General features: G+C 38.9%; 1 protein-coding gene across 1 annotated transcript; it reads left to right on the top strand.

The window, feature by feature from the left end:
• Positions 1–7,063: 7,063 nt before the first annotated feature.
• On the top strand, positions 7,064–18,393 carry lrpap1 (low density lipoprotein receptor-related protein associated protein 1). The gene is made up of 8 exons (XM_083928699.1): positions 7,064–7,298; positions 7,878–8,022; positions 11,334–11,464; positions 13,970–14,090; positions 15,315–15,470; positions 16,200–16,282; positions 17,293–17,469; positions 18,269–18,393. The coding sequence occupies exons 1-8, from the start codon at positions 7,137–7,139 to the stop codon at positions 18,335–18,337; spliced, it is 1,044 nt and encodes a 347-aa protein (XP_083784825.1). The 5' UTR covers positions 7,064–7,136; the 3' UTR covers positions 18,338–18,393.
• The last annotated feature ends 1,081 nt before the right edge of the window (positions 18,394–19,474 follow it).

Here is a 19,474-nt window from a genome sequence, read left to right as displayed (position 1 = left end):
GAATTTCATTCATTGTATTTTGCAGCTGAATTTGGCAGATCAAAATCTGAAATTCTGATTCAAAATACAAATCTGAATTTGGTATACTGAAATGTTTAACCTTGAATTTCTTTGCCTTTAACGACACATTCTTTAAACTTGAATTTGTCGATATTAAAAAATAAAGAGTTAAATTCAGAGTCAAAACACTCAGATACATATTTCCAGTGCATAAATATTCAGTGCTAAAAATTCAACAGCTTTTTTATTTCAAAATCCGATGACAGATTTACTTCCATACTTCTATCATACTATAAAGTTAATGGGCTTCCCGTTAGCTAGTTAGTTAGCTATTGAGTAATGATACACATACAGACAGTAGCACCGTGGCTTTAAAATCAACACATATGGCACAACAGCTAGCTTCTCTCACTCCAGTTCAAACAGTGGACAGTGGTTGATTGACAACCTAACATTAGCTAGCTATAATAAAAAAAAGTCAGCTAACTCCTCCCTAACAACATAAAGAGTGATTTGTGATTCAGTGCAGCAAAAATTAAGACTGGTGATGATGATGATTATAATGTGTTGGTATTGAGTGGTAAAAATAAACAAATGGGTAACACATCATTGTTTGAGCTCTTCACGCTAGCTACTGCGAAGCTTCAGGTGAGCGGGGAAGGTGGGAGAGAGAAATGGGATTGTACCATGACGGGGGTAGGGGGTGTCCGTTTAATTTCGATGGTTAAAATATTGAGTTTTAGCCAAGTACTGTCTATGGTTTTGACCATTTTAAACTTGTCAAACAAAGGCTGAAAAAAATATATACTACTCTTTATTTATTTATTTAGGGCTTCAGCGACCCTAAAAACTGACTAGACATGCCATTGTGATAAGTGTAGATAAAATCTACGAATTTCCCAAAATTAAAGGAGTGGCTTACACATTTTTTGACTTGTGAACCCTACGAAAAAGACCATTTTTAATAGGGTCCCTTGTCACGTTTAAGATGTGTTTGAGTTGTTAATAGTTCTTCTAGCACATTACCCCTCTAGATTTCATTTAGACAAAAATTCCAGAGAATTAAAACAAATTAGTTTTTTCTTTCCTGCCTTATAAGTCATCTCACAACCCACAGATTTATCTTATGAGCCTTTGGAGGGGGCTCATTGTTTGAAACCACTGGACTATAGTTCCACATCAACAGTTAAAATCCTTTTATACATGAGAATTAATAATCGAATAATTCAATATACTACTATATTAGTCACAGTAGGCCATTTTTTCTGTAGTTTAAGGACATTGAGCTAAAAATAATTTTTACTTGTAATGGAGTAATTATACATTGTAATGATCTTCTCCCACTTCTGCATTTTATATATAATGTCCAACACTCTGCCAAAACATGGAAAGAATATTTAGTGTTTGTAGCTCAGTAGTCAGGGCGCACATCTTGTTTGTCCAAGGTGACTATTAAAAGCGAAAACATAATTTGAAATAAATGTCAAGGGGAAATCATTTCTATATGTCAGCAAACATTTTGGTGTATCTTCAGTCATGAAATATGTATTCTTTTTACTGCAAAATGTAGGCATTCTGCTATTGAACACAGCTAAAACTGTTCCCATCACTGTAGACAGGATAATAAAATAGCTCTTAGAAGGTTTTGAAATGCTGAAAGTTTTATTAATGAGAAGCTAGGTCGGGCCAAGCTAGACTCTTAAGTTAATGTAATGTCTGCTCCTTTTGTTCCCTGCAGTTCAATTAGCACAAGTAATAAGATGATCAAGGCATGCTTATTGCAATCACTTGGTCTTAATGACTGTGTTTGTTCATGGCCAATGATTGAATATATCCTTTATTTCATTATGACTCTCCCTAACACCCACAGGACAATAACCTGCTGACAGAACACCCGCTATTTCAATCTCTGTGTTTCTTTTTCCTTCTTGGTTTCTTTCATTTGCACTTTCTTGCTTTCTTTCACTGTCTTTGGCTCTGTGTCTCACTTCTCTCATACACCACCTCTATTTCTCTCTTTCCACCTAATGGGAACCGAAGGGAGGCAAAAGAAGAAGAAGAATTCCTTTATAAAATGATGCTGTCATCAAACGTAGTTTATGTAAGTCATGGTACTGTGGGCTGTTTGCTGTGCTGCAGTCTCCCACAGGCCTCATATCTCTCCTTCCTGACTTCTCACTCCAGAGACTCACGCTGGCAGACATATTTTTGCAGGTTCAACCCAATCACATTTACCCTCTATTCTCTTTGTGATCCTTGACATTACAGTGGAATCCCATTGATTTTATGTACAAATATGCCAAGGATATCTTTAATAAGACTACAGAGAATCAGCAATGTTTTTCAGCAAAAACATAGTTAGACCTTTGGTGAAAAGAGGTTTAACTTAATCATAATAGCTATGACAGGAAGAGACTGTCCTCCCGCTGAAAAATGACCCATAAATTGTTTCAATAATAATGTGGCTGCTGGCTGTAAAATATGATGGTTGCTCTTTACACTTAACCTGACTTCCTCCTTTGCTCCAAGTCCACAGAGGGAGGATGCCCGGGTGGATGGATGGGTTAAACACAGGACTCTGAGCAAGGAGACCGTTGTCATATGTGAAGCCGAAAGTCAATGTCGACTTTTTAAACTTGATTATTTACTTGTAAGTTAACTTAAGTACATACGTAAGTTAACTTGAAAGTTGAAATACCTAACTATGTCACACAATGTAAGTTAAAGAGGCTCTATTATGCTAGTTTTCAGGGTCATATTTGTATTTTTCCATCATCTACAATAGGTTTACATGGTTCGATCTTCAAAAAATATTGCTGCAGCACTTCTGTGCGCAACGCTCTGTCTGAGCTTCTGCTTGGAAGTGACTGTGTGACATAAAGTTACTGAATGCTTGTTGAGAAGTCATTGTGAGGATTTTTCAGGCAAAAATCCAAATAACAAAATCCTTAAAAATAAAGTTAATCTGCTGGGTGTCCAGCTCCTCTGATCATGGGAGTACATGACTGTTGGTCCTGGCAGCCAACAACACAGAGCAGGTAGCTAACAGGTTTAACTTCGTAATTAAGTAGTTCTGTTGCATAAACCGAATAAAATCACTACAAAGTTAACCATGTGTTTAAAACTGCGACCATTACATTTCGGTAAGGATGTGTTGATCTGCTGCTAACCGTAGGGGCACTAATTTAGGAAACCACTGCTGCAGGGAATGTTAGAATTGCCCTCATTACCTGGATAAAAAAAACTGTGGATTATTGCTTTTAGAAGTGTTAATGCATAAGCTAATAAATAAATAAAATAAAAAGCTAATATTAGGCTTTAAATGATCTTGGTCACACGACAACAACGCTGCCACCATTAGCTTTCAGTGGATTTTATGAGTTTGGCATGGTGACGTTTGACAACCTCTGTCTCATTTTTAGGAAACATAAAAGCTTAAAAATTCACAAGTGGGATATTTACTGACATATTCTATGCCTTAGAAAAACGAACAAACGTGGAAACTTAATAAAATCCCTTGACTTTGAGACAGGGAGCCTGGAAGTGCATTCTTACAGCACTTTTAGAGGGAAGGAACAACGACCTGTGTTCAATATTAAAATGTCAAATGAATGACAAGAAAGAAAAATATTTGGAGGCAAGTCTTATGTTCAATCATTCCCTTTATATCCATTCATTTATTCATGAGGTCACTCGCTCACATTTCAACAATGCCCTTTCATTGTGCATCCGTAGTGCTACCGTCGTGCGTGTGCATGCATGTTCACGGAGATGCTGCATGTGTGTCAGTGGCTTAGACAGATTCAGACAGACAGTCTCAGTTGTTTCCTGACAAAATATCAGCATCTTTGAAGTTTGTGCTAACCTTTTGGTTTCAAGCCAGCCGCCTGTCCTTATAGGCAGACACATTCATTAAGCGAGACTCAAGAAAAAGCAGATCTCTGACAGACTTATTTTGCTCGTTAAAACAAAAACCTGTTGGTGCAGTAAATAGAGATGGATCACAACAAAGGACGAACCGGAAACAGGGGAAATACAGGAGCTGGAAAAGATCAAGGGAGTTTCATACTGCAAGTTAGTGGTCCAGTTTATGGTGCATCCTTATATGCAAATGAACACCACTGATAACTGATCAAAGTACCGGTTCTTCTTTAGAAGTCAGGATTGAACTTATGTTAGCCCACTGACACAATAAATTGATTTAGTAGACAGCTTGATGTAAGTAATCAGAACAAATCTTCACAATGCTCAAAGTCGACTGCTAAGTCTGTAATATTATTAGATACAATGTTAATTCAACAGTGGTGAAAGACGTACTCAAATCTTTTACTTACGGAGAAGTAGAAATACCACAGTGTAGAAATATACAATAAACATTCTACTTCAGAGAAGTTCACATACACAAAAATAAAATTAGGCATTAAACAAAATGGACTATTTCAGAATATTGTATATTATTGCAGTATTTAATGCATTCATGTGTACATCAATTTAATGTTGCAGCAAGGTGGGCCTAATTACTTTACATACTGCTGGAGAATTTGTGAATTTCACTCTCTTTTTTGAAGTCTTGCTCTTGTGCCTTGATGGACTCTGAATTGTCTTGGATTCGGCTATTGAGAACTTGTCAAGTTGTTCCTGGCTGCAGATTCAGGATCAGTTTTACAGAACGTTGCATTGATTCGTTGACTCAGACTCGACCGGACCAGGTCTTGGAATCGATTAAGTTGTTTTTTACTACAGCCATAAAAAGGTAGTAAACATTAAGTAGGAGAAAATGGAAAGTACAAGTACCTCAAAAAAGTACCAGTAAGGTTACAGTACCTGATTACATTTATTTAATTAATTTCCTGTCATATGTTGAATTTTCATATTAGCATTAGTTCAGGTATCTAAGAATTATTTTTTGTAATTCATTTTCCAAGCACTATTTTAACATCATCATTCAATGAGGACACAATGACACCTCTTATTCCCTGCTCTTTTTGTTATGTTTCTTCTAATTTTGTTGATCAAATACTGTAAGATAATTGTTTTACAACAATCATTGTATGTCACTATATGACTAAGCGTCAAAGTAATGCCGGTGTTGTGTCAAGTAGTGTTTTTGTTTGTTAGGTTGGTTTTTACATGAAGTATAGTTTCCTGAATGAATGCTCACCTCACCTGTATTATAATTTATAAACTCTTTTGTATTGTTGAAAACAGTGAGCTCTGAGGATGCGTCATTGCAGAAAGCAGCCAGACACACGCACTTCATACAATACACTTGATTGATGATTTGTGTTTTTGTCTTTTCAGATGATTCAATTGACTTTCAATTGTTGGTTTTCAAACTGTACAGAATTTACGGTCAAATCCGTTCTTTTGCCACCAGTTGTAATTGTATTCTTATGGTCAGGTAAAAAATCAAGGGGTTCTGTGACTTTTTATTTCTTTAAACTACTGTGATTTGTTTTGGTCTTTTGTTGAGCAGATGTGATTTGCCGCTTGATTCACACAAGTCCAATATTCATCCTCTATCTCTATCCCTCTCTCTCTCTATCTATCTATCTCTGTCTCTCTTTCAATTCAATTCACTTTTGGCTGAATGAGATTTATCGACATTAAAGTTCTAAAATAATAATGTCAAGGCGAGGGAGTACAGTATAATGGCTTTCTGTCTGACTGACTGTCAGTCTGTCTCACTTTCCCTTCTCTTCCTCCCAGTTTAATATAACTTAACTGAATCCAGTTCAGTTATTGCGGTGCATTGTCATGAAAGCTGCATAAACAATTTTGTCAAGTAGGCCAGTTCAGTCGATCAATAATAAAAAAAACGTGTTTGTGTGTGTGTGTGTGTGTGTGTGTGTGTGTGTGTGTGTGTATGTATCTGTGTGTGTGTGTGTATATATGTATCTGTATGTATCTGTGTGAATCTGTGTGTATCTGTGTGTGTGTGTGTGTGTGTGTGTGTGTGTGTGTGTGTGTGTGTGTGTGTGTGTGTGTGTGTGTGTGTGCGTGTGTGTGTGTGTGTGTGTGTTGTTCAAACATCCTTAAAACAGCTTGAGGAATGGTGCAACCAACAAACATCTGGTAGGACGAGCACCTTAAATCAAATATATACATAATGAAAACATATTTTACACTTGTCCACTGGACAGCCAACTGTTTTTATCTCAACTTAGCTCAAATTAAACAACCAGTGCAAACTAAACAACAATGCAGGCAACAGACTAAAATATAAATTCAGTATTATTACATCAGAGGTCTCCTTCAATAAAATATGTGCATGTGTATAGGCTATGTAGAATTAGAAAATATACTGTATATAAATGATAGCATAAGAAAAATTAAACTAATAAATAAAAAACACAACATAAAATACAGTGCGTGGGATTTACATACAAAAGTCATCTTTAAAACATTCGGTATTATTTTTATTTATGTATTTACTAAAGCATGAGGATTTGTTAAAATTTCTATAGTACACTTACATATACCACTTCCACTTTTCTTTTATGCAAAATAACAAATATCAGACTTGCAAAAATATTTGTTAGATGAATTAGCTTAATATGAACTTTCTTAGTTAAGTGTGTCTGTGGGAATATCTTTAGGCTATAATATATCTATGGAATATACTAACATTTAATAAAACTCAAAAATATGTTTACCTCTGTCTATTTTGATGATTTTACTGTTATTACAAACTCCCACCTCCCAAGGAGAACTCCCGGAAGTATCTTTAATCAACAATGGATGTATAATATTACCCCCAGACTGTGTAAAAAAGTTAATAACGGACACACAGTTTTGTATTGTAGCGCACTGATGTGAGCAGCATCCAGTCATGTGCAGGCGTGGAGGCTTTCTATTTGCTCAGAGTTCTGCAGCCTTCGTTGCCAGGTAACCGCGCAGAGCGGCATTTCAGGAATTGTAGTTCAAATAGGGTCGTATCCGCTTTACTGATAACGCAACAACTGAGGCAACAAACTACATATCCCAGAGTGGTGACGGTGCCGCCCATTTTGAGCACATGACTAGCGGTGCTCAGTGAGACACAACAACAGAAGCATTTGTAGTGTCGTACGGCTAATGTTTTGCCTAGCTAGTGTTTTTTCTGTCGTTTGTTGTGCATAAATATATTTTTTTAAATGAAGCTGCAGTGTTTGGTCGTTGCTCTGTGCTTCGGCGCGAGTGTAATGGCTGGGAAGTACTCTCGTGAATCCAACGAGCCCAAACCGAGTGGCAGTGATGGACAGGCAGTGGAGTTCAGGATAGCTAAGCTGAACCAGGTTTGGGAGAAAGCTAAAAGGGTACGTATGCGACACAAACTACTATCTGCGCGGTTAACCTCAGTGGCAGCACTTCCACACCAGCAAACACTGTTGGCTTTGGGTCAGTGAACCGATAGCTACTCTCAGTTTTGATACTGCAGTTTTCCCAGGACAGTGAAGTTACAGTCGGAGTATCCAGAAGCCTAAATGAAGATACAGCCTTAGTTAAGCAGGCGTTCAACTGGGAAAGTGGTTAGTCTTTGTTCATTGTGATGGGGTTAGGGTTTTGCAGTCAAGAAGTTTGCAGTTTTCTAACTTAAGTATAATATTATATCAGTGCAGACTATGGGAATTGGAAATGGGTTTTAAACTTTGTGTAGCATGATTCCAGCTCCACCTAAATAGTTAGTTTCTCTAGTAACTGAGATTTTTCCCTTTTATTTATCAAATAACCTAAAAATAACAATTCTTCCAAAGGCACCATTTGCAGCTGTCATACAATGTGTTTGCTCTGTCACTGTATCATTCTCCCTTTGCTGTCTGGTTTTCCACGCCCTTTTCTGTCTTTCTCCCACTTTGTATCTAAAGTTATGTTTTCTCTTGTTTTGGATTTGGTAGATGCAGTTGTCACCAGTGCGACAGGCTGAGCTGCACAGCGACCTGAAGATCCAGGAGAAAGATGAGTTGCAGTGGAAGAAGGTGAAGATGGAGGGGCTGGATGAAAACGGGGAGAAAGAGGCACAGCTCCGACGTAACTTCAACGGTGAGACAGCTCTGTCGGCTGGTGCAGTCACAGGATAGGTTAAATATTTCCCCACTTTTTCAGCCAGTGAGTTAATAGACAGAGATAAACTGGAGATCAAAATTAGAGAATAATAAATACTTGATTTATTCTGAAATACTATTATTTTTTTATCGTCCAGAATTTAATAGAATATCAGCTGTGGCGATACCACGGCTGTCCTAGCATGTTTTTTTTAAATAACCAAGTCACTTCCATAAAACCCTTTATTTTTCTGAAAAAAGCAGTAGGCAAAATTTGAGAACACTTTCAGATACCTCCCAGTTATTGGTATTGATCTGGCACTTGGTGACAATTTACTAAATTGTTGGACACACCCTATTTATCTGCAGCTCTCCTGGTTACTTTGCAAGATGGCAATGAAAGGTGAATGAAACCCTGAGACAGCAGGTTGTCCAGATGAAGGCCTAAGGGATGACCTTCTCAGCCATCAGAGAGAGGTTGGGCATTCCAAGTCTGCGGTTTCAAAAATATTGAAACTTTACAAGGCCACGGATTCATGCAATCGCTCAAAAAGGTCGGTTGTCCACGTAAAACAAGTGCACGAGAGGACAGGATGATGTGAAGACTCTCAATGGGGAATCGGTTCAACACTGCAGCTGGAGTTGCTCGCCAGCTCAGTGCTGAACAGGGCAAGGAGCTGTCTCTGCACACAGTGTCTCGTCGTTTAAGACAATTTGGACTGAAAGCCTACTCTGCAGTGACCAAACCTCTCATCAGCAGAAATAATAAAAAGGCTAAACTTTACTTTGCAGAGGAGCAGGTTGTGTGGACAGAGGAGAACTGGTCCAGAGTTACTTCAGTGATGAGAGTCACTCAGATTTGTTTCTGATGGGAAAACATTATGTTCAGTGTAGGACCGAGGAAAAACTGAAGCCAAAGTGTGTAAAGAAGTCAGTTCAATTTGGAGGAGGAAGTGTCATGGTTTGGGGATGTTTTTGCAGCAGGAGTTGGGCCTCTTGTACAGCTACATGGCAGGGTGAATGCAAATGTTTATGTGAACCTTCTTCGGCAACATGCAATACCTTAACTGCAATTGTCTCCCAATCAGCCTGTAATTTTCATGCAAGACAATGTCCCCGTCACAATGTAAATCAGGTGAAGCATTTCCTTGAAGTTAAGAATATTGAAACAATGAAATGACCAGCCCAGAGATCTAAACCACATAGAGAATCTCTGGAAAATCAGTGGCAACAAAGTAATGTCTAATAAACCCACTACAGTTACTGAACTGTGGAAGAGACTGAAGAAGAATGGACCAAGATCAAACCAGAGCAGTGTGAGAAACTAGTGATGTCCTGTGGGCGCAGATGTGCTGAAGTCATTCAAAGCAAGGGCCTCTATACTCCCTGTTCCTTTTTCAATCCTATAGTCACAAGAGAACATTGTTTAAATCTTCTCTTCTGACACAGTGATTACTGTTCTCTAATTTTGCTCACAGTTTCACAAAACAAAGCTTTTTGATTAAGTGCCTTGGTTATTAAAGAAAACAACAGCATGCTAGTACAGCAGTGGTATAGCCACAGCGGATATTCTATCAAATTCTAAACAATAAAAAATGACTGAATTTCAGAATAAATAAAGTATTTATAATTTTTTCTCTAATTTTGATCTCCAGTGTATAGCTAATAATAGATCACATGTTTTGTAGTTTTCATAAACTCTGCACTTTGGCTGGTAGAACTACTTCCAACTGCATCAGCCAAGAATTAATAGAATTCATCCTCCCTATCCATGTTAGTCTGTTGCCAACATCTCTTCACAAACTCTCCTTTTGGAATGAAGCCTGTAGCTGAATCCATACTGAAACGAAAAGTCACGAAAGTATGTCCCTGCAGTTTGCTCTAAGATGCTAAAAAGACAAAACTGGCATATTCTGACATTCTAATGTTTAATCTAGTCCTGATTAAGTCCAGAGCTTGTGTATGTATGTGTGTGTGATCTTCATCTCAGTACCTGGCAGGCAATAACCAATCCATACACACCAGTCTGTTGTTGTAGCATTCTGACCCCAGCGGCCCTGTGGCTGCTCAGGCAGCGCTGGTCTCCTTTCCTTCCTCACTCCCCAGTGGCTGAGTGACCTTCCAGCTCCAGGCAGAGCAGCAGCATCACTCTCTGCTCCTTTGTAGCTAAATATAAATCTTTAAGGAGATCCTCAAGTCATTATCTCCAAACTGAATAAAGTTCTCCTTGAGTCATTCTAATTGGCCTCAAAAATATTTTCCGACGCTCCATATTTTTTTTTCATATAACTTTTCTTTGATGCTCTCAGTTTGATATGCCTAGAGACAAACCCTGACACCGTACTTGTTGTAAATTGGTTGGTCTGGGAACATACGCTTGTTTTACTGTTTGCACTCATTGCAGGTTACCTGGTTTAAGAGCTTCAGCTGAACCCAATAAATGTGAATTATATGAGCCCAACAGTACTGCTGAGATCATCTACAAGTTCTTTGATCATGTTTATGAGGATTTCAAATGAGCTCTCTGCACGTGGACACTCTCCTAATGAAATATGGCTGGTTAATAAGTGACACTGGTGGGTTACCAACAGGTTAAGATGGTGCTGAATCAGCGGCTGCAATAATAGTTCACTAGAGCAAGAAAATGAGGGCAGAGCTTCCTGAGAGCTAAGTTCAACTTTGTATTGTAAATGTAGCAGTTGGAAATGTTGAGAGCGGACGGAACAGCAAATGTATTATTCAGTAGCTGCTCACTATATTTTGCAAAAAAAGAAATACCAAACATGTGGCAACCTCATCACTTATGTTTGGGTTTTTGGATGCATTTGATTAAAATGAATGAAATGAGCATTCTCTTCTTGTCACATTCTCATACTTAGAAGCCTTCCAGGTTAAGGGCAGCACGTCAAAAGCACATGGATATCACCTACTTTTTTGGCTACTTGTGTCAACCAAAAAGTGAAGTCAGTTTGTTTTGATAAGCTCGTGTCAGATTCCTGACTCTTTCTTGGCCAGCTCAGATTATTTTGATTCATCTTCATCAGAGATGCTACTCCCTGTGCTGTTCTTTTTCAAATGTGTGGTGACCTCGGGATTAAGGAATTGCTGTCAAGGGTTGTGGGTGTTTGAAATGTTTTATAGTCTTTCTTAAATGATGAAAGTAGAATATGATTTAATCATTTGAAATTCTAATTGTCAAACTATTTAGTTGTTACTCAGTCCTTACAGGCTCATGTCAGGAGCCAGGATAATTTATCGCAGCAGTTTTTAAGATTTTTAGTGAAAAGTCGACTGTTGTGTGTTCTGTAGTGATCCTGGCCAAGTTTGGAATGGATGGGAAAAGAGACACTCGACCAATGGAGAGCAACTCCCTGAAGGACCATGAAACCAAAGAGGGAGACATATTTGATGATCCCAGGCTGGACAAACTCTGGAACAAGGTGTGTACAGTGCTGTGAAAAAGTATTTGCCCCCTTACAGATTTCTTTGTGCGTGCGTGTGAGAAAAAGGGACGGAGAGAGGGAGGGTCGAGCAAGCATTACAATGAATGAGAGTGAGCTGTAATTGCGAACAAAGCAGTGAATCAGAGAAATAAAACGTTATTTTCGCCGTTTCATCACTGCTAGAAAGGCTTTTGTAGCAAGTATCTCACTACCTCTGTTCTCATTTATATTTTATAATGCTAAAATTTATATACAGCAAAAAACCCTGAAAAGTCAATGGTTAGAACGGAGTTCAGAGATGCGTTGGTATGGAGATGATCCACAGTCTCGCCTCATCTCACTGGTGTGAACTTGCAAGTTTCAGAACATCATCCCAACAGTCAAACATGGTGGTGGTAGTTTTGATGGTCTGGGGCTGCTTCGCTGCTTCAGGACCTGGATAACTTGCTGTCATTGATGGAACCAGGAAATCTGCTCTCTACCAGAAAATCCTGAAGGATGTCCTGCTATCTGTGACTTTAAGCCCAAGCACTCTTGGGTTATTCAACAGGACAATGATGTGAAGCACAGCAGCAAGTCCACCTCTGAACGGCTCTTAAAACCTAAAATGGTTTTGGCTTAGTCAAAGTCTGGACTTAAATCTGATTGTGATGCTGTGACATGACCTTAAACCGGCCGTTCATGCTCAAAAACCCTTCAATGTGGCTGTGGCAATTAAAACAATTCTGCCGCAAATGTGGGCCAAAATTCCTCCACAGCGATGTGAAAGACTCATTGCCAATTGCTAACGCTTGATTGCAATTGTTGCTGCCAAGGGTGGCACAACCAATTATTAGGCTTAGGGGGCAATTACTTTTTCACATAGGGCCAGGTTGGTTTGGGTAGCTTTTTATCCCTTAATAAATTAAATTATTATTGAAATACTGCATTTTGTATTTACTCAGGTTATCTTTCTCTGATATTAAAATGTGTTTGATGATCTGAAACAAGTGTGAAAAAAAGCAAGAACAGAAGAAATCTGTAAGGGGCCAAATCCTTTTTCACAGCACTGTTTGTGTGTACAGGAAGGAGGAAGAGAAAATATGTTTTGGAAATGGTCCTTTGATTGTATGCCCTCTATGTTTGTAGTAGCATTATGCAACCTTGATGGCTCCCAGTTGCTTCTAGTGAATGAAATCTACCACAAAAACATGGCCCTCAAATCAGTTTTAAAAGACTGCACCAGATACTATTCAAGGCTCTCACCCCGCAGCACCTGTAGTGTTTTAATGCATTACATTTCTAAATGACATTTCTAACTGCACAAAAACTTTTTGACGGGAAGCATGCAGCTAGTCAGGAAAATACAATCAGAGGAATGCTTTACTGTAGCTCTTTCAGAATATTCCAAATTCCCAAAACCCAATTCAAGTCTAAAGTTGCTTAAGGACCAGAGTAGAAAAGTTATATTGTTCTATTTTAAGTACAACTTTATACCAATTGTGTTTGGAAAAAAAAGCAATGAAAATGAGAGATGTCTGACCATTGGACATTATATTATTTAAATGTAAGAGCTGTGTTAAAATTGCTATATATGTATATGTTAAAGAAATACTTCTCCAGCAATATGACCATTTGTAGGGGCGGCCCCATGTAAAGAGGCTGAAGGTCCTCAAGGCAGGTTCGACTCTCCTTTGCTGCATGTCTCCCCCCTCTCTCTCACCCCATTTCCTGTCTGTCCTATCTAATAAAAGGCTTGAAAACTGCAAAAAAAAAAAAAAGTCTTAAAAAATAAAAAGTTCTTCCTTGAATTCATGAAGAAAATCATGTTTTTGTTGCATACCTCCACAGTCAAAAAAGGCATAAACAGTAGAAGCATGTGTGTTGTAAATAATAAGCCTTTAGCAAACACGCATGTGTTTTGGAAGTACCAAGCATACGATTGAAAACGATTATACTGCAGGACTTGTGTGAGAGTTTGTTAGCAGACGTTGATGATAGCAGATGATATTGTTTTGCTCTTGGTAAATGTGGTCCCCTATTCCTTCAAAGCATCAAGACTTTTCTCTGTTTTTTGACTCTCTGTTCAAAGCATGTGACGAAAACCAAAGTATTCTTAACCAATTCAAGGCAACACTCAGTGAGTAATTGATATATTACAAATGGTCGCATTGTAGGTGAAGTATTCCTTTAAAATCTTTATTCTAAATGCAGGTGCAAATGATAAAATCTTAATCTCTAAAAACTTTGGATGATATTTTACTTTGAATATTTGATATAGCCTTATGCAATATATTCATTGTAAAATGGCGCTATGGTCTTCTTGTGACCGTGCTTGATTTTGAAATGTGATTATTATAGACATTGCTGTATTTCATGCAATCGAGTAACGGAATTGTACCATACCAAGCAGTAATCAGATTTATAACAACACTAACTGTCTTTCTTCTCCATCCAAAATATGTCTAACCCAGCTCCTTTTGACTAACTCCAATCTGCCTCCTATGACTGTTCCTCCTCCAGGCCCAGAGCTCAGGGAAGTTCTCCAATGAGGAGTTACTGAGTCTGAAAAGGGAGTTCCAGCATCACAAGGAAAAGACCCACGAGTACAACATCCTCGTGGATACTGTCAGCAGGACTGAGGGTGAGCTATGTGAATCTGTCCCTCTGCTCTGCTGCCGTGCAGAGGTGTCACACCACCTGCACTTAGTTTTATGAGCCTGGTTTATGAACCTTTAAGCCCTGTCCTCCTCTTTTCCACTCAATGCTTTGCTTTGTATGCATAATTATGGTGCTGATCCCAGGTGAGGTTGGCTCCTAAACCCATACCAGAATAATTTAATAATGATAATAATTTTAATAAGTTTAAAATTTACATCTGCAAATAAAACTTGGAGAAATTGCATAGAAATAAGGCCAGATTAATATCAAAAGTAAATGAATGCAAAGATAAACACCTTCTTGTCCTCTTTCAGTCTTATTTGGTTATTTGTATCAGTTCTGCTGTCGGGCTGGTCAATCTTCCAAAAATCCATCTCCAGTCCGTATTGCTCCGTCTGTCTGTTCAGTCTCATGGTCATGTATGCGGGTGGAAGGTATCAGACTGCACATGCTTCCACCCACCACTCCGTGCTCTACCAGTGCTCATCACATCACATCAAGCTGCAAGTTTTAAGCCGAGCTGACAGGCCCCACTGTGTTCCAGATAGATGCAGGGAGGACAGGCATGTCTCCTTCAGACGTGACTGACACTTTGCAGCCGCTTTGTGCCAGCGCTTCACAGCATGACGTTTGGTGAATGTACCGGCGGTGTTTTCTGCTTGTCTGATGCGTTTAAATATCGAGCCAATCGCATGTTGCCTTGAGGGTAGTCTCCGTACACCTCCACAACACCACCTCCATCCACGCACACATACGCTGCCTTCCCCAGTCTTCATTTCATGTTATTTTATTTTGATCCAAATGTCAACTGTTGTCTGCATTTTACCTCTTCACATCTTCCTCGACTGTCACATGCAGGTAATTCATAACCACACTGTCCTATTAAAGATTATGCTCATAGGCTCCTCAAAGTTCTCATGGAAAAATACATGGGATAAATGAAGAAAAAGCCAGTCCTGTGAAACATAATATATGTCAAATGTTTTATATTTTATTTTATAGCTACTACTAAACTCTCCTCATCAAATGCTGTTTTTCTATGTCTCATTCATTGCTTTAATTTCCTCTGTATTCTTCCTTTCTTCTCTATTCTTCATGGCTTCTTTTTTCATCCCCCCATAATTTCCTCTACTCTACTTTTCTGCCTTTGCTCCCATCCAATTCAACTCCTAACCTTCCTGTGTCCCTCTCCTGTACTCCTCGGCAGAAATACACAAGAATGTGATCTCTCCCCTGGAGGGCGACGTCAAAGAGCATGTGCTGCACCAGAAGCACACGGACCTGAAACTGAAAATGAGAGATCTTAACCAGGGCTTTGAGCGCCTCCGTAAGCTCAGCCATGAGGGCTTCACCGAAGACAGCGGTGAGGGGGAGAAAACACACACACACACACACACTCTCACACTCTCACACGCAGCTGGTCTCTTTATGCAGTCTTACTCTGCGTTTATCTCATCAACTTAATCACTGGGATTTGTAATCATAACAACACATTTGGCAAGCGTTGATATGCTAACGGCTTTGTGCATTTAGGTTTTAGTCCACATCGCTGCATCAATCCAGTGACATAAACCAACTTGTCAATGTGCTGGTGGTTTAATTTTCTTATGGTTTAGTCTTTTATTTCCTCATATTCTGCTGCTTCTGGTCAAGTGTACTGCAGCTTGTGTGTGTGTGTGTGTGTGTGGGGGGGGGGGGGGGGGGGGGGTATCAGTTGTGCAGGTTTCAGTGGGAGTCTGTTTAGATGAAGGTGACGTACCTGCTCCGGATTCATACTTAACCTCCCCTCCAGGTTCTTTCTCACTCAGCAACTTTTTCTCATCCTCCCCTCACTGTCGGCGTCCTCTTGCACTGAACAGTCTCAGTCTCATCCTCCCTATTTTCTCTGTCGGGTTCTGTTATACATGCAGCTTTCAAGTACTTATTGATTTGTGAAATGAGACAGAGATGTGACTGCAAGCACTCACCTCCTTTTGCTCCTCTTCAAAGCTCCCTGTCCCCTTTTGAGTGTGCAGGTATTGGTGAGGCTCCAATCTGTCTCCTTGGACTGTTTATCTCTTCATCTTTGTCTCTGTCGGTTCTCCCTATGTAGAGTTTAGGGAGCCCCGTGTGATCGAACTGTGGGAAGCTGCCAAGAGAGCCAACCTCAGCGAAGACGAGCTGGACTCTCTCAAGGTAACTCTTCTTTTGGACACTTGTGTTTTTTTCGATTTGTTTCTAGATAACTCTTTTTGTTAGGGATGAACAATACAGAATTTATTCAGGCAATGCTGATGCCTGCTACTCATAGCCGAAACAGATGGAAAAAACAACAATAATTTCACATTTTTGTATTTTAAAAGGAAGTTCATAACCTGTAGTTTATGCACACCTGCATAAGGGTAAGAAAGATGGATGATTTAATATCCCATAGACCTCGCCAAATCAAAGAGACATCACTATTAGCACAACAACAACAGTTCTGACTCTCCAAGTGTTGGACCTTTATACAGCATTTTGCCTCAGAATTCAAATGAAACAAATCTGTCAAATCAAACATGTCAATATATACTCAATACGTGTTTATAACCAACTTTTAAGATGTAATCGCCACCTACTGTATCGGAGTATCTACAGTGTGTAGCGCATAAGTGAGCAAAAGCAATTTGGCTTTGTATTATCAGATTATAATTTAAAAGGCTATAATGTAAATTTCCCATTATCGGCTGATTACATATCAGTGCTGATGTATATAATGCATCCCTACTTGCTGCAGTCTAACTTTTAATACAGCTCTTAGAAACTTTTTGTACTCTTTTAGTTACAAGTGTATTAACTGTTGTAGTGTACTTGGTAGCTAAGTACTACTTGTGTATAGTAAACCATAAATTCCAAAGTGCACATTATTATGATTTTTATGCATTACACATTTGAAATGAAAGTATTCCACTCTCATTCTTTGCCCTTTGTCCCATGAACAGAGAATTACAGTTAACTGTATTTAAAAAAAAAAAAAAAAAGATATCTGGCTTCAAGATCAGATGTGTCAGAGGGAAACATTCATCTAGAATTTTTTCTGTTACATTTTCGCTCTAGTCACTACTTGAGATGCATACCAGCTCCCTTGTGCAGCTGTGCATGTAATTGAAGGTGAATTGAAGTTCCACCCCTCTGTGTTCGCTGCCCTCGTTTCCTTGTTCACTTAGGAGGAGCTGCGTCACTTTGAGACTAAGGTGGAGAAGCACAGCCATTACCAGGAGCAGCTGGAGCTTTCCCACCAGAAGTTGCGACACGTGGAGTCTTTAGGAGATAAAGAGCACATCAAGAGGAACCAGGAAAAGTACAACACACTGGCTGAGAAGACCAGGGAGATGGGTTACAAGGTAAGGAGGGATAAACAGTCTGCTCTCACTCTACATTCTATCATCAAAGTACTGTCCAGTGATTGAGTGCTCGCCTGCTGTAGAAACTAATACTGTTGTAAAAAGGGCTACGGATAAAACATCGCTGAAGGGCTGAGAAAAACAAGCTAGAAAGAAATGAGACAAAGATTAACAACACATGATGTTGTTTTTGTTGCAGAAGAGCAGTTTCTCATTTCCAGTTCAAGAACTGTCTTTTATTTGACTATAAAGCAGGTGGAGGTGCTATCTAAATACTGTGAGAGTATCAAAAGGCTCAATCCACAAAGAAATGCACACAATATTCAGAAACCTGCCTTTTAAAAAACTGTCAGGACTTCTCTACGGTTCTAGAGGAAAACCAAAATACAAGTATGACCCTGAAAATTGGTGCTAACATGGGACCTTACTTCCTTAGTTCCACATATTGTCATCAGAAAAAAATGCATGTAAAATCTGTGTTAAAATATGCCATCTACAATTATATGTATGCCATAAAAGTTTAGAAACATTACAAATCCAGTATAAATGAAATCAAGCCAAGAGGGGATACAGATTACCTTTATATAAAGTGAATATTGCAGAAATAACCAGACTGAGCCACAGTTTACCATGAAAACAACCAAAACGTTGGCTAGTAAACTACACAACTGTGATTATTTTTGTCAAAGCAGAGCATGTTTGGTTTTAAATTTCTCGGCTACCACACAAACGTAATTATAGATCTCGAGGAATTTGCAGTTAAACACTAATATGCATGTCTCTCATTGTTTGATTTCAGATGAAGAAACATATGCAGGACTTGTCCAACAAGATCTCCCGTGACGGACTTGAGCACAATGAACTCTGAGAGGCTCGGATCATGAAGGTTGAAAGAACTGAAATATTTCCCTCTGCAGCCACACACAACCTACTGTATGTTTTGTTCCCACATTCCCCCATCAACTACTGTTAAAAGAGAAAATCAGTGTTTTCTACTTTTCTAGTGTTATTAGACATTTGTTGTTTTGTTCTTTTAAATCGCTGAATCAATGAATTGAATTTGGTATATGAGTATATGGTATATGAGTGATTTCTTATGAATCAGCTAGGCTTATTGGGATAAGAAACTGGTCAGACACACATGATCAGTCACGATCAGTCACAATGCAGATAAAATAATGGTAGAGTAGTTAACATAATACAGTACTGTGGTACTACATTTATTTGTACAACTAATGGCAGACAGGGGTCGGGCTGAAAATATGGCAGTACTCATATTTTTAAAGTCTGTGGGGGTGGTTGGTGAGGGATAGGCCGCAGCAGTATTGTCACTATAAACCAGATGATGTTGTTCAGATGTTTCAGGTCCTGGAGAACAGCTAACCAGCTGAATGCTTACTCATCTTGTAGAAATATTGGCACATTGCTGGCCAGACCATTTGTCAACACCCATCTGGCATTTGCTGTGCAGGTAATAAATGCTACATCAGATAGGCTGTAATTACTGTTGTAACTCATACCTTAAATCTGCTGCAATATTGTGGTGTTACGATCATTGTCTAATCAATTTGCTGCTTTGCAGATTCAGGTAGAAAGCACTGAAACCCAGAAACCTGAAAATGTAACAGCAATATTAAATCAGTAAGTTATAGGTGCCAACAACATACAAACAGTAATATTTTAAAATATAGTTTAATATTTTTATTGCCTTGGCTTGAATAAAAGTAGCTACTATTTACAAATCCTGCAGAGGAAAGCAGTCCATGTAGCGACATGAACTGGATATTTTCGGTAGTAGTTTTTCTCATGTCGTTTCTCAAGACGCTCCGGTGGGGAACTGGCTCTATAAAAATAAATTGGCGCCAAATGTTTGATAATTTTTCCTGATGATATCAAGAGGGAGGTGAGAAATTGGAACACACTGCGTTTCCATTCATCAGTTCCGACCAGTAATCGATGTCTTATTGATTGCTGTGATGAATAATGTTCCTGGCTTGCTGATTGC

The sequence above is a fragment of the Echiichthys vipera genome, assembly GCF_963691815.1.
Source record: "Echiichthys vipera genome assembly, chromosome: 2".
NCBI lineage: Eukaryota > Metazoa > Chordata > Actinopteri > Perciformes > Trachinidae > Echiichthys > Echiichthys vipera.
Note: the sequence above shows the minus strand (reverse complement) of the source record. Positions and strands in the feature narration are given on the sequence as shown.

Bases quoted from the DNA above. Each gene is read 5' to 3' on its own strand.
- lrpap1 (XM_083928699.1), top strand. From the start codon at position 7,137: ATGAAGCTGCAGTGTTTGGTCGTTGCTCTGTGCTTCGGCGCGAGTGTA. The intron at 11,465-13,969 runs GTGTGTACAGTG...TTCCTCCTCCAG, and splicing joins TGGACAAACTCTGGAACAAG to GCCCAGAGCTCAGGGAAGTT. The intron at 14,091-15,314 runs GTGAGCTATGTG...ACTCCTCGGCAG, and splicing joins TACTGTCAGCAGGACTGAGG to AAATACACAAGAATGTGATC.